The 18,591-nt window shown below is 36.6% G+C and overlaps 1 protein-coding gene across 1 annotated transcript in view; it reads left to right on the forward strand.

Moving 5' to 3' along the window:
• The window catches only part of LOC138316816 (uncharacterized), a 56,768-nt gene extending 42,855 nt beyond the window's left edge, over positions 1-13,913 (forward strand). Inside the window, exons 2-3 of the mRNA XM_069258474.1 lie at positions 10,777-10,864; positions 13,690-13,913. Of these exons, the coding sequence (XP_069114575.1) occupies positions 10,777-10,864; positions 13,690-13,913 (312 nt within the window). The remainder of the gene's footprint in view (positions 1-10,776; positions 10,865-13,689) is intronic.
• Positions 13,914-18,591: the final 4,678 nt, after the last annotated feature.

Genomic DNA, 18,591 nt, shown 5'->3' on the forward strand with positions numbered 1-18,591 from the left:
CTTCATTTGAACAAACATTGGTAGCCAATTCATTATAGCATGCCACAGACGCCAATATTCAGCAACCTCTAGGCATCTTAATTATTCACAAGAGGTCGTTTAAAGATTTTACCACTATTTGACCCCTGTGACCTTGACAAAAGGTCATTGTCCTTCATTTGAACGAAGTTGGTAGCCATTCATGCTCTGCTTGTCACAGGACCAATATCAGGTCGTCTAGGCTACAAAGTACTTATTCATATGAAGATCGTTTAAAGATTTTTAGCCTCAGTTTGACCCCTGTGACCTATGGAATGAAGTTCAAGGGTCATTTATTTGAACGAACTTGGCAGCCCTTGCATCCAAGCATGCCGCAGACCCAATATGTGTACCCTGGGCCATTTGGTTCTTGATAACAATTCGTTTGAAGATTTTAGCCTTTTTGACCACTGTGACCTTGAATGAAGGTCAAGGTCATTCATTTGAACAAACTTGGTTGATCCTTCATCCCAGCATGCTTACATGCCAAATATCATTACTCTGGGCCTTTTGTTTGAATGAAAAAGTTTCGCACTTGCAGACTTCTGGATGACGAGAAGACGATTGCATGATGACAAGTGTAGATCTGTCCCTGATTGCACTGTCGGGTCAGAATGGGACTTAAAAATATACCAGAGCTTGAAGTCATTTAAGGGTTTTAGATCTATTTGACCCTGTGATCTTGAATAAAGGTCCAAGGTTATTTATTTAAACAACCTTGGTAGTTCATTGTATAATATAAACTGGGTGTCAGTTAACCTGAAAATATACAATTTAATTGATTGTCTAAGTAAAAACCACCATAAAGTAATGTAATTAAAAAATGAAAAAATCCTTTAAAGCTTACATCCTCAAGGACTCCATTGGGTTACTATCACTGAAGTAATATCCACTCCATGGGACTATTTAATAGTAAAAATTGGATACGGACTTCAGAAGAAAACAAACTGGGGACCCATCACCAGGCTTGAAGGAAATCATTTTTGGCTATCAGTACACAATACCCATGGTGTTACTATCACAGACTTAATATCTCACCAATGGACAATGGCCTCTGGGGTCAGTCATCTGAAAATTTGATAATAGGATTTCGAGATGGCCGATATAATACAGAAAATTTCTGACAACATTGTGACGTCATTTTTTATACAAAATGACCACATTCTGTTCAAAAAAGTGTTTTCCCCTATAAAAACTATAGTAAACTTGACCCCTCCCGAGGGGAAAACTTGAGACCCCACGTTTCATATATAATTTCAAGTAATTATTTGTTAAAGAACCTTATGATCTTTCTATCTATGAAGAGTAGATTTGATTCTACCATTTCCAGAATTTTTAGATGAAGGTTTGTTGAAGTTTAAGCCTATCCTATTTGACCCATTTTTAGCCCCACCCCTCAGGCCCCTGGGGGTCAGTTATGGAAAATATGCTTATATGATTCCAATGACCATTTCATACTGATAATTCTGATTCATTTTCTATAACAAATGACCAAATAATGTTCAAAAATGTGTTTTACCTAAATAAACTATAGTAAACTTGACCCCCCCTCACCCACGTGATTCCATCTATGAAGAATATTTGATTCGACAATTTCCGGATTTTTTAGAAAAATGTTGTCGATGGTTTTAGCCTAGTTGACCCCTTTTGGCCCAAACCCTCAGGTCCCTAGGGGACCATATAATTCACAATTTTTTTTGACCTTTGGCCATGAAAGGTCCGCTGCAAAATTAGATTAGTGGTCACTGGAGACTTCATCTCAGGTGGACCTCAAAACTGAGTCCTGCATAGACTTCCTTTCAAGAATTACAGAGAAAGTGACACCTCCAACTTTCAAACCAAACAGCATATGTAACATTTGAACTACATTATATCAATTCCCAATTGATGTAGTTAAATTATCGTAGGTTATCCTGTGCCTGCAGTTTCATTGAGACCGATTTGCCAGGGTGTAAATAATAGCCATGCCTCTAACCCCCAAACACAATGTGTTTGTATTTCAATGTCGGAACAAACAACTGGCCGGTTTGATTGACAAGCTGTGCGATCCATTAATTATGAAATAGTACAGGGGTAATGATATTATGTCAGTGATAAGTATATCCCTGGCGTTATGGAGAAGGATTAGGCTATTTACTCTCGCTATTTTCATGAAATAAAGGGAGAGACTTAAAACTAGAATGGGTGGCACTTTTTATAATGTCCCTATGACATACAATTAAGCAAGGAGTTCATCATAATTGCTATTGCTGCCTGGAATATCGCATTTTCATGAATAATCATGCAAAAGTCTCTGCTAGCTACCCCCATTTTCATCGAAAAAATAAGTAAAAAAATTGGTAATAACAGACAATATCGAATGGCTTGGCACTCAATTTCTTACAAATACATACATTTTAGAGAACAAGAAATGTTAAACAGTTTTTTTACAGAGAAAAAAAATCCAAAATAAAACTTCTTGCTATAATCAAGTTAAATTAACCAGAATTCATTTAATTTGGATTATATTGTTTCATAATGACACGGCATCAAAGATTTGAAAAATATCGTACTTTATAATATACCATGTAAAAAATAATAAAGCCAATTACCTCCCTATATTCAATCCCAATGAAAACTGTTCATGAGATGTGAACATTTAAAGAATATAAAGTTTTTTGATTTAATAAAAACCCATCGTACCCTTTTACAAGTAAGTCAGTTGTCATTTTCAAACCCTTGATGGTATACATGCATTTAATCATACTTACATAAGATATTTAACAATATAATGCTTTAATTAAGAAATGCCATGGAAATGTATAATGCTAATTGGAATTTCATGTTGGGCAATTAGGGGTAATGGTTTATATTAGGTGCCAATCTATTTTATTTATCATAACATTTATGAGACCTTTTATGAGAACTCTATTCGTGGGGCCACAGTGGCCGAGTGGTTTAAAGATGTCCTGACATATTTACCACAAGCTCTTCCACCTCTGGGTCACAAGTTTGAATCCTATGTGGAGAACTTTGCCATGTACTGACAGTGTGGGTTGATGATTTTTTCCTCTACGGATTCTCCTGCTATTCCTCCACCATCAAACCCGGCACAGGTCCTTTAAATGAACCTGGCTGTGTAATAGGACGTTAAAATTAAATAAAAAAAAGAGAACTCTATAACTTCATCCGATTTGCTACATCTGAATCGGAACACATATGGTACCAGTGTAATTAAATTGAATTATTAAACCCTATGATACTGCTGAAGGAATATGAAAATCAGCTTAAAATAATAATCATCTACATTAAAGGATCTATTTGTATGTTTGTATTACATGACGCAAAAAAATGAATTACTTGGATACATCTGTAACATCATTTCATGCTCCTCTTTTGTTTTAATTAATCCATATTTAATTTTATATATTGAGGAAGGAGATATCCGTATATCATGTCTAATATATATAGTTATATAGTGTACCTTGTATTTAAAATAGTTACCGATTCCAAAGTGTTATTCGTCACCGAGGAACAAAAAGTCAACAGCCAGCAAATCATATATTTAAAAGGTCTATACCTTAACCCAAAATGGCTTTCAATTGTAATACATTATTTGTTTAAATTATTTGTTTTGATTTAGATAATTTTTTGAAAACAATTATCTCAAATTCATAATTTATTTGTTTTCTTAAAGCTTGATGAAGCTGTTACACAAGTTTGACAATCATTACTTAATTGTTATTGTTAATAACTAGGTCTCCTTTTACCTCTATACCTGTAAGATTATTTAATAAAAAACCCAGAAAACTGTTGTTTATTTTGGAATAAAAATGTGCAAAAAATCCCTTAAAGGATCGTGGAACTTCAAATTAACTATAAATTTAAGTTTTAATAAATTTCAAATGATGTAGCCATGAGTGTAAGATTCTATTTATCACATAACTAGTATTATCAAAACATAGTCAAAACTTCAGTGATTCTGACAGGAACAGTGGCGTAGGAAGATGAAACATAATGAGGGGGCAAAGGTCCTTCAATATTCATACCCTCGCGTCCCCAACGCCCCACAACCACAGGAGATACTCGATATACTTTTTTCATTAATCGATAACATGATAATCATTGTACAGCATCTATAGACAGTGGCGTTGCTAACATGGAAATTAATTTGGCGGGGTCTGGGGGCGGGGGGGGGGGGGACAGGGGGGGGGTCTCCCCCATGCAACAAAATTTATTATTTAGAATGGCAGAGTATCAGTTTTACAATGTATTTTGTTGAATTTGCGAGCAACTTTGACACGAGAGTTCTTTTTTTTTTTATTTTTTTTCGTGTTTTTTTCTCTTTCGTTTTTTTATTTATGTTATCTTTTTTTTTTTTTAGTGTTTTGGGGGTCCGAGGGTTTTCCCCGGGAAAAAAAATTACAGATTTAGAATGGATGAGATGAGTTTTACAATGTATTTTGTTGAATTTGCGAGCAACGTTAGGCACGAGATTTGATGTTTGAGGGGGTCCGAGGGGTCTCCCCCGGGAAAAAGTTTTACTATTTAGATTGGCTGAGGATGAGTTTATACGATTGCATTTTGTTGAATTTGCCGTAGGCGCAAGATTTTGGTTTTTGTGGGTCAGGGGTACGAATTTTGTATTTTGATAATTTCTAAGCGTTCTTAACATGGTTAATTTTTCAATTTAAAGTTACTTGCATTTAGAAATGAGTAATTGTGAGTGTCCGTCTTACCATTATGCAACCCAGTGCTCCGATCTGAACATACCGGAATCATCGACACATTGTTGTTTAACTCAAAATATAATCAACTGGTTGTCTTGATTAGACATATAAAACAAAATAAATCTTTTAAGAAGCATTTTTTTTAAATAGTATAATCCCTTGATGACATTTTAGTCTAGTTCGTGTGTATTGAATTTTCATTATTAAAGGTTTTGAACATTACATGCTTGAACGTTTTAGGAAACATTTCTCTAAAAAGTTCAAAAATGTGTAGGGAGGACACTTTTTTCTTTCAAATGTGAATTTTTATAACATTTCACTCCTCGAAAATGGGGGGGGGGGGGGGCAAAAAGACATGTTAACCACCCCGTCCTGGGGAATGGGGGGGGGGGGGGGCAATTTCCCCCCCTGCCCCCCCACTGCCTACGCCCCTGCAGGAAAAAAGGGTCTGGGGGGGGGGGGGGGGGGGGGGGGGAAAAGGGGGGGGGTCTCCCCCCAGCAACAAAATTTATTATTTAGAATGGCAGAGATCAGTTTTACAATGTATTTTGTTGAATTTGCGAGCACCTTAGACACGAGAGTTTCGTGTTTTTGGGGGTCCGAGGGTTTTCCCGGGGGAAAAAAAAATTACGATTTAGAATGGATGAGATGAGTTTTACAATGTATTTTGTTGAATTTGCGAGCACGTTAGGCACGAGATTTTGATGTTTGAGGGGGTCCAGGGGTCTCCCCCGGGAAAAAAGTTTTACTATTTAGATTGGCTGAGATGAGTTTTACGATGCATTTTGTTGAATTTTGCCGTAGGCGCAAGATTTTTGGTTTTTTGTGGGGTCCGGGGGTACGATTTTGTATTTTGATAATTTCTAAGCGTTCTTAACATGGTAATTTTTCAATTTAAAGTTACTTGCATTTAGAAATGATAATTGTGAGTGTCGTCTTACCATTATGCACCCAGCTCGATCTGAACATACCGGATTCATCGACACATTGTTGTGTAACTCAAAATAATAATCAACTGGTTGTCTTGCTTAGACATATAAACAAATAAATCTTTTAAGAAGCATTTTTTTAAATAGTATAATCCCTTGATGGACATTTTTAGTCTAGTTCGTGTGTATTGAATTTTCATTATTAAAGGTTTGAACATTACATGCTTGAACGTTTTAGGAAACATTTCTCTAAAAAGTTCAAAAATGTGTAGGAGGACACTTTTTTCTTTCAAATGTGAATTTTTATAACATTTCACTCCTCGAAAATGGGGGGGGGGGGGGGCAAAAAAGACATGTTAACCACCCCCGTCCTGGGGAATGGGGGGGGGGGGGGCAATTTCCCCCCCTGCCCCCCCACTGCCTACGCCCCTGCAGGAAAAAAAAGGGTCTCCATGGTGCTTAGTTTAAAGCGCACCTTGACCTCAATAAATGACCACCAGATCAGAGTCCAGGGGCACCAAGAAGATATCAACAAACTTCTTTTACAAGGAAAAATCTTACAAATTTTCTTGAACATGGTTTATTTAATTCTAGACCTATTGAATCCTTGAGAGAATAGCCAGGGCCTAAGCTCTAGGTCAAAATTGGGATTACTTTGTTTAGTTTTAATTCTGTTTTATGTAAGGTAAGAGTGGCGAAATCAGGCTTGGATTTGACGTGTCAACAGATATAATCATACAACATCACAGAAGTCATTAATATCTACGACACCCACAATAACGTTCGTCTTACAACATTTATGACATGACCGTATATAACATTGCTAAATGGGTCAGTGATATTATACATGTATGCTAATTTTCACAACACGGGTCAATCTGATGATTCCTGTCGGCATCCTAATTATTACGCAGTAGTTGTCTATCACTATACACAACACAGCAAAATTGTGAAATGAATTTTCATTATCATTATTGACCTCACCCACCCAGTCTGTACAGTAACTGAAGCCTAAGCAATAATTATGTGTCATGTAAAACTGCAGTGCATACAAATGTCCATATCTACATGTAGATGTAATAATGTTGATCATATCATTGTCAAACTTCATTGTTACCATTTTTTCTGGCTTGTTTTCTTTAGTTGTCTTATATTCAGATTACTTAAAGTCGTTTCGGTACCTTCTGAAAGTCATTTCGCCATGTTAACTTTATGATACCGAAAACACTTCCGCATGTACCAAAATGACATGTAACGAAGCTGCGTATGTGAGCCTACGGACTACCGAAAACGACATGTGCATTACTTAATGGTTTAACTACTAGCAATTTAATCATATGATCAAACAATATATTAGGAGATACATATATCCAAACGGCAGCTGCCTTTATATTCAAACGGCAGCTGCCTCAAAGGATCTCATGCCCCGAAACGTTATATATAGCGCCACGGTACGTAAAACTCTTCACTTCACTTCGCCTCAAAGGCAGTACAATTGTCAGTTTACGTGCTGTTAAGCCACGATTTAGAACGCATGCATGGTTCTGTTGTCAGACAGTCACTCGCGATGATGATCATAAACAGACTGTAAACAGTACCTTAACATTATATTTGCAGGCCTACCAAAACAATCAAATATATCTGATAATACTAATAACCACCGTTAATGATATTGATGTCTATCACAAGTAAAATGAACAACTACTTACCTGAGAATGCCGGATTTAACTTGAACATCAAGGCGGCTTCATCGTTTTTACTCAACCGGATACAAACAAATACACATTCCTCATAGGGGGCGCAATAGTCTGCGCCATGATTTTGTGTGTTCGAGACAGTACAAACAGATCCATTTCACTGTTGCACTTTTTGGGCGCATTTTGTAACATAAATGTGATGATTAGTGCATAAATTGTTTACTCATTTTATGATGTTTATTCACTTCTACAGAAAATTTCAAAAATATCACTCATTTTTAAATGGTACATTTGCCGGTCCAATCGTTCAGAATAGTTCCGAATGAAGGCGCCGGGACCGCAGAATATCTCGTCTGTTGTGGAATTTTACAGAGAATCTGCGAAATACCATCAATATTCAAGGCTGTATTGTGGCTGTTGTATGTAACATTTCCAAAAAACAGAAATACCGTTTTGTTCAGAAGTTGTCTTATATTCAGATTACTTAAAGTCGTTTCGGTACCTTCTGAAAGTCATTTCGCCATGTTAACTTTATGATACCGAAAACACTTCCGCATGTACCAAAATGACATGTAACGAAGCTGCGTATGTGAGCCTACGGACTACCGAAACGACATGTGCATTACTTAATGGTTTAACTACTAGCAATTTAATCATATGATCAAACAATATATTAGGAGATACATATATCCAAACGGCAGCTGCCTTTATATTCAAACGGCAGCTGCCTCAAAGGATCTCATGCCCCGAAACGTTATATATAGCGCCACGGTACGTAAAACTCTTCACTTCACTTCGCCTCAAAGGCAGTACAATTGTCAGTTTACGTGCTGTTAAGCCACGATTTAGAACGCATGCATGGTTCTGTTGTCAGACAGTCACTCGCGATGATGATCATAAACAGACTGTAAACAGTACCTTAACATTATATTTGCAGGCCTACCAAAACAATCAAATATATCTGATAATACTAATAACCACCGTTAATGATATTGATGTCTATCACAAGTAAAATGAACAACTACTTACCTGAGAATGCCGGATTTAACTTGAACATCAAGGCGGCTTCATCGTTTTTACTCAACCGGATACAAACAAATACACATTCCTCATAGGGGGCGCAATAGTCTGCGCCATGATTTTGTGTGTTCGAGACAGTACAAACAGATCCATTTCACTGTTGCACTTTTTGGGCGCATTTTGTAACATAAATGTGATGATTAGTGCATAAATTGTTTACTCATTTTATGATGTTTATTCACTTCTACAGAAAATTTCAAAAATATCACTCATTTTTAAATGGTACATTTGCCGGTCCAATCGTTCAGAATAGTTCCGAATGAAGGCGCCGGGACCGCAGAATATCTCGTCTGTTGTGGAATTTTACAGAGAATCTGCGAAATACCATCAATATTCAAGGCTGTATTGTGGCTGTTGTATGTAACATTTCCAAAAAACAGAAATACCGTTTTGTTCAGAAATGCAAGGACCTTTTATATGTAAAGTTCTAGCATGTCAGCTTTATTAGTTAATTTCCTAGGACGAATTAAACAGAAACCAGTGGTCAAAATGTCGATTTTGGAGGTTTTACACCAAAATATCTCATCATTTTGAATTTTCACAGCTAAGGTCATTATTTCAATCGATAGATCACGCCGAGTTTAGCTTACATTCAAAATTTCAGCAAAAAATATTGTTGGGTTTCCTTATTACTCAAATCGCGAAAATAAGCAGGTTGATTGGTTTATTTAGCCGTGTTAACATTTCGTTCTAGAACGAAAACTCTGTTATAACAGAGTTGTCGTTCTTTCTCTTCATTTCATATTGCACGATGACAATATGTGATATATTATTTCCATGTAAGAGTTTTTCAGTTAGTATAAATCTATCCTATACATGTATAATATATGTATGTAGCAGGTTTTAATTGTGCATAGCGTTACAGTCAAGTTGCAGTTCAAGTTTCTTGAAAAACGTACATATTTTGGACAAATACTAAATTCTCAAATAAATATTTTAAGTTTCCTTTTGTATCATTTTCCTGTAAACGACTGTCAGTTCTGACATAATATAATTTGATCCTCCAATATCAAACCAAACAATAATGGATTGTTTTGCAGACACCCACTAGATTTACATGTAAGTAAATAGTCACAATTTGTATACAACGTCCGCTTTTTCAAAAACAATTACTGTGACGTCATATAAAAGGGGGCGCAGTGTATTAAACGATGGTCATGACTCAATATTCTGTGACCCGAGGTCAACAGACAGCCAGTTTGTGAGCTGTTTACAGAGGTGAATGTGGGAACCGCAATGAACCCTGGAAGAGATTGGCTACATGTACATATCATATATTCGACCCCAAATAGCAACATGCAAGGGCGCTTAGAAATTGAAACAAAATAAGAGAGTGCTTAATAGAACCAAATTTTGATTAGCTAGCATATAGCCTTTAATAAAATTATTACACAAGATAAGCCATTAATTAATTTGCAAAAGAAATCAATAGAGAAAACCACACAGTTTTCATATTTTCAATCTGTGTTTATAATTAATTCAATGTAATTAAAATTAATGTCTAAAGTGGGTGAGGGTGGGGTGCTAATATATATAGGGATGGGGCACTTATTGCATAAAATATGGTAGTATGAAATAAACTGGTGATAGATGCTCTCACACTCAATTTGCTTTTATGACAAATGTAATAGATTATGGCCGGGTTATATTTGTACTTATTGAATGACAACTTTTAGTTTAAAACTTAAAATGGCAATTACAATTGCAATGTGTACTATAGAAAAGATTTGACTTAAGACCTATAGGGTACAAACATACTGATGATATATATATATAAATTTCAGTTCTTTGTTTTCTTTGTAAATCTGTCATTTTACACTGCAGATGCAAACCCAATTTGACCTTGAGAGTACAGTGTTTCCATATCACTGTAGTACTATAACATATGTGTTGTTGATTCTTGTTTTTTAAAAGCCATGTTTATGTAATCTCTCTACTGTACATTGTATATCATTTGGCTATGAACATTTCAAATAAATATCAAAGACTAACCTAAAATGTTGCGTGAAATTATGATTAGAAATTCAAACAATATGGTATTTACCGGTATATATTGCAATTAATTCAACACTTACATTTTTGATCATTTACCAATTTATATAATTCAATTTCATATAATCAATTTTCAATTTGATAATTTTAGTTATCTGTTAAGGAAATAAAGACTTGTGCCAATAGCTATAGCCATAAATGTATTGTTTATTCAAAATATTTCTTATGACTTTATTTCTTACAATCCCATTTGTTGTAAATAAAAATAAGTTACTAAAATCTTTTTGCCGAACATCAATGCAAATTCTTGCAAAACAATGAAAAACTAAAATTCATCCTTTCTTTTTGAAGGTGCTTCTGTTTGGTTTTGTACAAGTTGCCAAGTTACAACAAGACCAACCAATAAAACATGTTCACATGATCTTTATGAACCACCTAGGTAAGTACATATTACATGTGAACCACCTAGGTAAGTACATATTACATGATTGTGAACCACCTAAATAAGTACAAATTACATGATTGTGAACCACCTAGGTAAGTACATATTACATGATTGTGAACCACCTAGGTAAGTACATATTACATGATTGTGAACCACCTAGGTAAGTACATATTACATGATTGTGAACCACCTAGGTAAGTACATATTACATGATTGTGAACCACCTAGGTAAGTACATATTACATGATTGTGAACCACCTAAATAAGTACAAATTACATGATTGTGAACCACCTAGGTAAGTACATATTACATGATTGTGAACCACCTAGGTAAGTACATATTACATGATTGTGAACCACCTAGGTAAGTACATATTACATGATTGTGAACCACCTAGGTAAGTACATATTACATGATTGTGAACCACCTAGGTAAGTACATATTACATGATTGTGAACCACCTAGGTAAGTACATATTAATGATTGTGAACCACCTAGGTAAGTACATATTACATGATTGTGAACCACCTAGGTAAGTACATATTACATGATTGTGAACCACCTAGGTAAGTACATATTACATGATTTTATGAACCACCTAGGTAAGTACATATTACATGATTGTGAACCACCTAGGTAAGTTACATATTAAATGATTATGAACCACCTAGGTAAGTACATATTACATGATTGTGAACCACCTAGGTAAGTACATATTACATGATTGTGAACCACCTAGGTAAGTACATATTACATGATCTTTATGAACCACCTAGGTAAGTACATATTACATTATTGTTTACCTTGGTAAGTACATATTACATTATTGTGAACCACCTAGGTAAGTACATATTACATGATTGTGAACCACCTAGGGTACATATGTACATGAGAACATATAAGTACATGATACATGATTATGAACCACCTAGGTAAGTACATATTACATTATTGTTTACCTAGGTAAGTACATATTACATGATTGTGAATCACCTAGGTAAGTACATATTACATGATTATGAACCACCTAGGTACAGTAAGATTACATATTACATGATCTTTGTGAACACCTAGGTAAGTACAATGTTACATGATTATGAACCACCTAGGTAAGTACATATTACATGATTGTGAACACCTAGGTAAGTACATATTACATGATTGTGAACCACCTAGGTAAGTACATATTACATGATTGTGAACCACCTAGGTAAGTACATATTACATGATTGTGAACCACCTAGGTAAGTACATATTACATGATTGTGAACCACCTAGGTAAGTACATATTACATGATTGTGAACCACCTAGGTAAGTACATATTACATGATTATGAACCACCTAGGTAAGTACATATTACATGATTGTGAACCACCTAGGTAAGTACATATTACATGATTGTGAACCACCTAGGTAAGTACATATTACATGATTATGAACCACCTAGGTAAGTACATATTACATGATTGTGAACCACCTAGGTAAGTACATATTACATGATTGTGAACCACCTAGGTAAGTAACATATTACATGATTGTGAACACCTAGGTAAGTACATATTACATGATTGTGAACCACCTAGGTAAGTACATATTACATGATTGTGAACCACCTAGGTAAGTACATATTACATGATTGTGAACCACCTAGGTAAGTACATATTACATGATTGTGAACCACCTAGGGTAAGTACATATTACATGATTATGAACCACCTAGGTAAGTACACCTAGGTAAGATTACATGATTGTGAACCACCTAGGTAAGTACATATTACATGATTGTGAACCACCTAGGTAAGTACATATTACATGATTGTGAACCACCTAGGTAAGTACATATTACATGATTGTGAACCACCTAGGTAAGTACATATTACATGATTGTGAACCACCTAGGTAAGTACATATTACATGATTGTGAACCACCTAGGTAAGTACATATTACATATTTGAACCACCTATAAGTACATATTACATGATTGTGAACCACCTAGGTAAGTACATATTACATGATTGTGAACCACCTAGGTAATGATTACATATTGTGAACAGGTAAGTACATATTACATGATTGTGAACCACCTAGGTAAGTACATATTACATGATTGTGAACCACCTAGGTAATTACATATTACATGATTGTGAACCACCTAGGTAAGTACATATTACATGATTGTGAACCACCTAGGTAAGTGCATATTACATGATTATGAACCACCTAGGTAAGTACATATTACATGATTGTGAACCACCTAGGTAAGTACATATTACATGATTGTGAACCACCTAGGTGAGTACATATTACATGATTGTGAACCACCTAGGTAAGTACATATTACATGATTATGAACCACCTAGGTAAGTACATATTACATGATCTTTATGAACCACCTAGGTAATTACATATTACATGATTGTGAACTACCTAGGTAAGTACATATTACATGATTGTGAACCACCTAGGTAAGTACATATTACATGATTGTGAACCACCTAGGTAAGTACATATTACATGATTGTGAACCACCTAGGTAAGTACATATTACATGATTGTGAACCACCTAGGTAAGTACATATTACATGATTGTGAACCACCTAGGTAAGTACATATTACATGATTGTTTACACTTCCATACAGTATACTCACAGGGCACCTGTTGTTGGAGTATAACGTATGTAAATTTTACTACAAAGAACCCCACCATTAATGGATCCCACATTGATGCACAACCAATACTGGTAATATGATTGTAAGAACAATAACAGTACAGTTAATTGATAAACTGTGCATTTGTTTTGTTTTGTTTGTTTTAGATGTTGGATATGATGGCCTCCTGCCTGAACAGATTGGCTTTATTAACAATATCCTCAACAAGTATTTCAATGTGTACTTCCCACGCGCCATTCAAGTGGCCACAGAACTGCTCGGCCTTGGGTACTATGAGAAGCTTATTCTACATGACGCAACCCTGGCTTATCTACATGGATTTGTCCGCACCCCTGGCATGGTCCAGTACCTGTACAGTCTGGAATTATAGATGTGTTATGTCATGGAGTATCTCACACTGGCCGGCATGACTTGTCTATCTCTGTCAGGTTGTATACCTAGGACCATGTCTGTCTATCTTGATGTTATCAGATGTTGTTATCATGATGTCAGAAGGGTTTATGAATCTCTTGTCAGAAGTTGTTTACAGCATGTCTTGTCTATCTCTGTCAGAAGTTGTTTACAGCATGTCTTGTCTATCTCTGTCAGAAGTGGTTTACTGAGCATGTCTTGTCTATCTCTGTCAGAAGTGGTTTACGAGCATGTCTTGTCTATCTCTGTCAGAAGTGGTTTACTGAGCATGTCTTGTCTATCTCTGTCAGAAGTGGTTTACTGAGCATGTCTTGTCTATCTCTGTCAGAAGTGGTTTACAGCATGTCTTGTCTATCTCTGTCAGAAGTGGTTTACAGCATGTCTTGTCTATTTCTGTCAGAAGTGGTTTACTGAGCATGTCTTGTCTATCTCTGTCAGAAGTGGTTTACTGAGCATGTCTTGTCTATCTCTGTCAGAAGTTGTTTACAGCATGTCTTGTCTATCTCTGTCAGAAGTGGTTTACTGAGCATGTCTAGTCTATCTCTGTCAGAAGTGGTTTACTGAGCATGTCTAGTCTATCTCTGTCAGAAGTGGTTTACTGAGCATGTCTAGTCTATCTCTGTCAGAAGTGGTTTACTGAGCATGTCTAGTCTATCTCTGTCAGAAGTGGTTTACTGAGCATGTCTAGTCTATCTCTGTCAGAAGTGGTTTACTGAGCATGTCTAGTCTATCTCTGTCAGAAGTGGTTTACAGCATGTCTTGTCTATCTCTGTTCAGAAGTGGTTTACACATTGTCTATTCTGTAGAAGTGTTTAGTCTTGTCTATCTCTGTCAGAAGTGTTTTACAGCATGTCTTGTCTATTGTCTGTCAGAAGTGGTTTACTGAGCATGTCTAGTCTATCTCTGTCAGAAGTGGTTTACTGAGCATGTCTAGTCTATCTCTGTCAGAAGTGGTTTACTGAGCATGTCTAGTCTATCTCTGTCAGAAGTGGTTTACAGCATGTCTTGTCTATCTCTGTCAGAAGTGGTTTACAGCATGTCTTGTCTATCTCTGTTAGAAGTGGTTTACATCATGTCTTGTCTATCTCTGTCAGAAGTGGTTTACAGCATGTCTTGTCTATCTCTGTCAGAAGTGGTTTACAGCATGTCTTGTCTATCTCTGTCAGAAGTGGTTTACAGCATGTCTTGTCTATCTCTGTCAGAAGTGGTTTACAGCATGTCTTGTCTATTTCTGTCAGAAGTGGTTTACAGCATGTCTTGTCTATCTCTGTCAGAAGTGGTTTACAGCATGTCTTGTCTATCTCTGTCAGAAGTGGTTTACAGCATGTCTAGTCTATCTCTGTCAGAAGTGGTTTACAGCATGTCTTGTCTATCTCTGTTAGAAGTGGTTTACAGCATGTCTGTCTATTCTGTCAGAAGTGGTTTACAGCATGTCTTGTCTATCTCTGTCAGAAGTGGTTTACAGCATGTCTTGTCTATCTCTGTCAGAAGTGGTTTACAGCATGTCTTGTCTATCTCTGTCAGAAGTGGTTTACATCATGTCTTGTCTATCTCTGTTAGAAGTGGTTTACAGCATGTCTTGTCTATCTCTGTTAGAAGTGGTTTACAGCATGTCTTGTCTATCTCTGTTAGAAGTGGTTTACAGTCATGTCTTGTCTATTTCTGTCAGAAGTGGTTTACAGCATGTCTTGTCTATCTCTGTCAGAAGTGGTTTACAGCATGTCTTGTCTATTTCTGTCAGAAGTGGTTTACAGCATGTCTTGTCTATCTCTGTCAGAAGTGGTTTACAGCATGTCTTGTCTATCTCTGTCAGAAGTGGTTTACAGCATGTCTTGTCTATCTCTGTCAGAAGTGGTTTACAGCATGTCTTGTCTATCTCTGTTAGAAGTGGTTTACAGCATGTCTTGTCTATTTCTGTCAGAAGTGGTTTACAGCATGTCTTGTCTATCTCTGTCAGAAGTGGTTTACAGCATGTCTTGTCTATTTCTGTCAGAAGTGGTTTACAGCATGTCTTGTCTATCTCTGTTAGAAGTGGTTTACAGCATGTCTTGTCTATTTTCTGTCAGAAGTGGTTTACAGCATGTCTTGTCTATTTCTGTCAGAAGTGGTTTACAGCATGTCTTGTCTATCTCTGTCAGAAGTGGTTTACAGCATGTCTTGTCTATCTCTGTCAGAAGTGGTTTACAGCATGTCTTGTCTATCTCTGTCAGAAGTGGTTTACAGCATGTCTAGTCTATCTCTGTCAGAAGTGGTTTACAGCATGTCTTGTCTATCTCTGTCAGAAGTGGTTTACAGCATGTCTTGTCTATCTCTGTCAGAAGTGGTTTACAGCATGTCTTGTCTATCTCTGTTAGAAGTGGTTTACAGCATGTCTTGTCTATCTCTGTAGAAGTGGTTTACAGCATGTCTTGTCTATCTCTGTTAGAAGTGGTTTACAGCATGTCTTGTCTATCTCTGTCAGAAGTGGTTTACAGCATGTCTTGTCTATCTCTGTTAGAAGTGGTTTACAGCATGTCTTGTCTATTTCTGTCAGAAGTGGTTTACAGCATGTCTTGTCTATCTCTGTTAGAAGTGGTTTACAGCATGTCTTGTCTATCTCTGTTAGAAGTGGTTTACAGCATGTCTTGTCTATCTCTGTCAGAAGTGGTTTACAGCATGTCTTGTCTATCTCTGTTAGAAGTGGTTTACATCATGTCTTGTCTATCTCTGTTAGAAGTGGTTTACATCATGTCTTGTCTATTTCTGTCAGAAGTGGTTTACAGCATGTCTTGTCTATCTCGTTAGAATGGTTTACATCATGTCTTGTCTATTTCTGTCAGAAGTGGTTTACAGCATGTCTTGTCTATTTCTGTCAGAAGTGGTTTACAGCATGTCTAGTCTATCTCTGTCAGAAGTGGTTTACAGCATGTCTTGTCTATCTCTGTCAGAAGTGGTTTACAGCATGTCTTGTCTATCTCTGTCAGAAGTGGTTTCATGTCTTGTCTATCTCTGTCAGAAGTGGTTTACAGCATGTCTTGTCTATCTCTGTCAGAAGTGGTTTACAGCATGTCTTGTCTATCTCTGTCAGAAGTGGTTTACAGCATGTCTTGTCTATCTCTGTTAGAAGTGGTTTACAGCATGTCTTGTCTATCTCTGTCAGAAGTGGTTTACAGCATGTCTTGTCTATCTCTGTCAGAAGTGGTTTACAGCATGTCTAGTCTATCTCTGTCAGAAGTGGTTTACAGCATGTCTTGTCTATCTCTGTCAGAAGTGGTTTACAGCATGTCTTGTCTATCTCTGTCAGAAGTGGTTTACAGCATGTCTTGTCTATCTCTGTTAGAAGTGGTTTACAGCATGTCTTGTCTATCTCTGTCAGAAGTGGTTTACAGCATGTCTTGTCTATCTCTGTCAGAAGTGGTTTACAGCATGTCTTGTCTATCTCTGTCAGAAGTGGTTTACAGCATGTCTTGTCTATCTCTGTCAGAAGTGGTTTACAGCATGTCTTGTCTATCTCTGTTAGAAGTGGTTTACAGCATGTCTTGTCTATCTCTGTTAGAAGTGGTTTACAGCATGTCTTGTCTATTTCTGTCAGAAGTGGTTTACAGCATGTCTTGTCTATTTCTGTCAGAAGTGGTTTACAGCATGTCTTGTCTATCTCTGTCAGAAGTGGTTTACAGCATGTCTTGTCTATCTCTGTCAGAAGTGGTTTACAGCATGTCTAGTCTATCTCTGTTAGAAGTGGTTTACAGCATGTCTTGTCTATCTCTGTCAGAAGTGGTTTACAGCATGTCTTGTCTATCTCTGTCAGAAGTGGTTTACAGCATGTCTTGTCTATCTCTGTCAGAAGTGGTTTACAGCTTGTCTAGTCTATCTCTGTCAGAAGTGGTTTACAGCATGTCTTGTCTATTTCTGTCAGAAGTGGTTTACAGCATGTCTAGTCTATCTCTGTCAGAAGTGGTTTACAATGTCTTGTCTATCTCTGTTAGAAGTGGTTTACATCATGTCTTGTCTATTTCTGTCTGAAGTGGTTTACAGCATGTCTTGTCTATTTCTGTCAGAAGTGGTTTACAGCATGTCTTGTCTATTTCTGTCAGAAGTGGTTTACAGCATGTCTTGTCTATCTCTGTCAGAAGTGGTTTACAGCATGTCTTGTCTATCTCTGTTCAGAAGTGGTTTACAGCATGTCTTGTCTATCTCTGTCAGAAGTGGTTTACAGCATGTCTTGTCTATCTCTGTTAGAAGTGGTTTACAGCATGTCTAGTCTATCTCTGTTAGAAGTGGTTTACAGCATGTCTTGTCTATCTCTGTTAGAAGTGGTTTACAGCATGTCTTGTCTATCTCTGTTAGAAGTGGTTTACAGCATGTCTTGTCTATCTCTGTCAGAAGTGGTTTACAGCATGTCTTGTCTATCTCTGTTAGAAGTGGTTTACATCATGTCTTGTCTATCTCTGTTAGAAGTGGTTTACAGCATGTCTTGTCTATTTCTGTTAGAAGTGGTTTACAGCATGTCTTGTCTATCTCTGTTAGAAGTGGTTTACAGCATGTCTTGTCTATCTCTGTTAGAAGTGGTTTACAGCATGTCTTGTCTATCTCTGTCAGAAGTGGTTTACAGCATGTCTTGTCTATCTCTGTCAGAAGTGGTTTACAGCATGTCTTGT

The sequence above is a fragment of the Argopecten irradians genome, chromosome 2, assembly GCF_041381155.1.
Source record: "Argopecten irradians isolate NY chromosome 2, Ai_NY, whole genome shotgun sequence".
NCBI classification, from domain to species: Eukaryota; Metazoa; Mollusca; class Bivalvia; order Pectinida; family Pectinidae; genus Argopecten; species Argopecten irradians.